Here is a 2,715-nt window from a genome sequence, read left to right as displayed (position 1 = left end):
CACCAGCCCCTCAGCTGCCCGCCGGCGCGCGTCCCGCAATCGCCGCCCATTGCACAGGCGGCGTGCACTAGAAACGGCGCAGAACGAGCGTGGCATGCGTCCCTGGCGCGCGCTAGGAGGCACCCCGAGGCGCATTGCAGCCAGCACTTTGCCTCCACCTGCAAAGCCGCACTCCAATTCCTTCCAGTCGCATGCAGCAGCGTGTATAGGCTGTCAACATTGCAAGGGCTGTTCAACAAGGCCAAGCCCCACAAACTAGAGAGCATCAGATGTGCGACCCTCGGTGCCACCTGAGTGCCTCTATCACGATCGCGCTCGCGCCGCCGCCGCCGTTGCAAAACGCGGCGCATCCGACGCGCGCGCCGTGGGCGCGCAGCACGCTGACGAGGCGGGGTATGATGACCGCGCTGGTGGCGCCCAGCACGTGGCCCAGCTCGACGGCGCCGCCGTGGGCGTTGACCCTGGGGGTGAGGCGTCTGGGTGAGGTGGCAGCAGCGCGGGGGGTGAGTGGGTTGATGCTGTGACGTCATCGCTCCCTAAGCGCGTGCTCAGGTGGTCTGAGGCCCCCCTCTCGGTCGCAGGTGCTCCGGAGACGCCCGCAGAGCGGCCAGCAGGATCAGCCGCACGTACGCACCGCACCCCCTGGATGCAGCCGTACTTGCAATTTCTCCCACGCTTTGCAGTGGTGGGTGCTGAAACCGCCAGTGAAACGGCTGCATTCAAAACACCCCAGTCCAGGCCCAAGATCTTTTGGTTGACCAGGTCAACCACTGAGAAGGCCTTCAAGTGGGGCATGGAAGCGGAAGTGAGGGGTTTGACAGGTGTGAGGGTCGTTAGGAGCAGTACTTGCGCAAGTAGGCGCTACGCAAATGCAGGGACGGGTGCGGCATACGCACATGCGCCGACCCCCGTCGCCGCCGTCACTATTCATCCATCAAGCAGGCCAACACACTCCTATCAGTGATGCAGGCCCGGGCGGTTGGCGCGGCGCCCCCAGTCCCCTGGAGGCCCTCCAGCTGCCCTTGCTTTTCCCCTGTCGTAAGGGCTTGCTTAGATATGAGGTTTACAAGGCTGCAATGGTAGCTAAGGAGGGTGATGCTTTTGATTTTTGGTCCCGCTGCTCCCACAGCGGGCAACACGGTCAGGGATCAGGCCGCTGTTGTCACTGGCAAGGCCGCCTCTCATTGCTCTCACACGTACACGGAAGACGTGGCCCAAGCAACCCACCTGGTTGACCTCCCAGGAATCCACCTGCTCCTGCCGCAGCCCGGCGCGCGCCAGCGCCTGTGCGGAGGGGTGCGCCAAGCCGGCCCGCAGCGCACAGCGCTCTGCCGCTGCGGCATCCTGCTGCTTCGCAGGCGGCCGGCGGGGCTGCCCGCAAGCTCGGGCAGCGGTCGGCGACACGCGAGGGCGCAGGCCTGGGGGCGGCTGTGGCAGCCAAGGCAAATTGCAGGGGTGTCGGATGCTGAGGAAGCGCCAGATGCCTTGCAGCAAATGTGCCAAATCCCGCGCTGCCTGCCTGCCCTAATCACCTTTCGTGTCGCCGCGGCGGGCGCCGTCGTGAACCACTCGGGGCTGCTCGCTGGTTTGCGTCCCCGTAGCCGCGCACCACCGCAAGCGCGGGCAGCCCGTCGCGGCGCCGGCGCGCGCTCCGCGCTGGCGACGACGAGCGCGCAGGCGCCGTCCGACAACGGCGAGGAGTTGCCGGCCGTGATCGAGCCGCCGTCCTATGGGATTCCGGCGGCATCCAATCAAAGGGGCATGCGCGGGCGAAGTGGTGCAGACGCGTGTGACGCGAAACAGGGCGCATTGTAAAGCAATGAGAGGCTTTACTGGGGGTCCCATGCCTGAGATTGCGTGTGGGCCAGCAGCAGCCGCCGCTGGCGTGCCTGCGCATATCTGCGCGGCGCGGCTGCGCTGCCGCCGCTCCGCGGGATTGCGCCGGGCGCTGGCTGAGACCGCACAGTGTCGGCAGCTCCCGGGGCCACGCGGCAGGTCCGCACCCCGCGCAGAGGCGTCCACGCACGCACGGATCTCCGCACCAATTCTTCAATCCCAACACACAGTTTTGCGCATGTTGGACGCACATCAGTACAGCGTCAAGTGCCAAGGCGGGCAACACATCCCCCGCCCACTGCGGGTCCCACCTGTGTTAAAACCGGCCGCAGCCCTCTGAGCTTCTACATGTCAGTCTTAGTCAGCGCCTCGTCACGCGTCACCACCACTTGAAAAACCAAGGGGTTACGGTTGAGGCGCGGAGTAAAGGGGGAGGGCAGGTGGAAGCACCGCGCTGGGGCAGAGGGGGCGCGCCATGCGCCGCCGCGCCGTCGCCATGCGCGGCTTGTGGGAGGCGCATGGCGGCCTGCAGCCACGGCTTCGCTGGCGGGCGCGGCGCCATGCGGCTGGCTGCGGCTGGCGGTCATGCGCGGCCGGCGGCGGCGCACTGTTCGGCGAAGCCCTACCTGCGGGCTTGGAGGCGGCGCTTCATTCGCTCGCCCACACGCAGCGTCGCCGCGCACGGTGCGACGTTGCAACTGATCGGGCAGACGCGCCGCATGACGTAAGGATTGGTGAGGCACTGGTTGCTGCTGGCGTCAGCCTTGCAGGCCTCCCGGCGGTCGCGGCGCCGGGCTGGGTGCTGAGTGCGCTGCCCACAAACACCTATCCGTCCTGTGGGGGACTTCGGATTGGTGACAATTGGGACAGGGTTGGTTC

General features: G+C 66.9%; 2 protein-coding genes across 2 annotated transcripts; both read right to left on the bottom strand.

Moving 5' to 3' along the window:
* Positions 1 to 256: 256 nt before the first annotated feature.
* Positions 257 to 461, bottom strand: MNEG_2809 (hypothetical protein; the record flags this gene model as incomplete). Its single annotated transcript, XM_014048714.1, has 1 exon — positions 257 to 461. A coding segment is annotated over one exon (205 nt), but the record flags the coding sequence as incomplete, so codon positions are not given.
* A 1,071-nt stretch (positions 462 to 1,532) lies between these two features.
* On the bottom strand, positions 1,533 to 1,727 carry MNEG_2808 (hypothetical protein; the record flags this gene model as incomplete). The annotated part of the gene is made up of 1 exon (XM_014048713.1): positions 1,533 to 1,727. A coding segment is annotated over one exon (195 nt), but the record flags the coding sequence as incomplete, so codon positions are not given.
* Positions 1,728 to 2,715: the final 988 nt, after the last annotated feature.

This window comes from Monoraphidium neglectum (assembly GCF_000611645.1).
Source record: "Monoraphidium neglectum strain SAG 48.87 unplaced genomic scaffold scaffold00331, whole genome shotgun sequence".
NCBI lineage: Eukaryota > Viridiplantae > Chlorophyta > Chlorophyceae > Sphaeropleales > Selenastraceae > Monoraphidium > Monoraphidium neglectum.
Note: the sequence above shows the minus strand (reverse complement) of the source record. Positions and strands in the feature narration are given on the sequence as shown.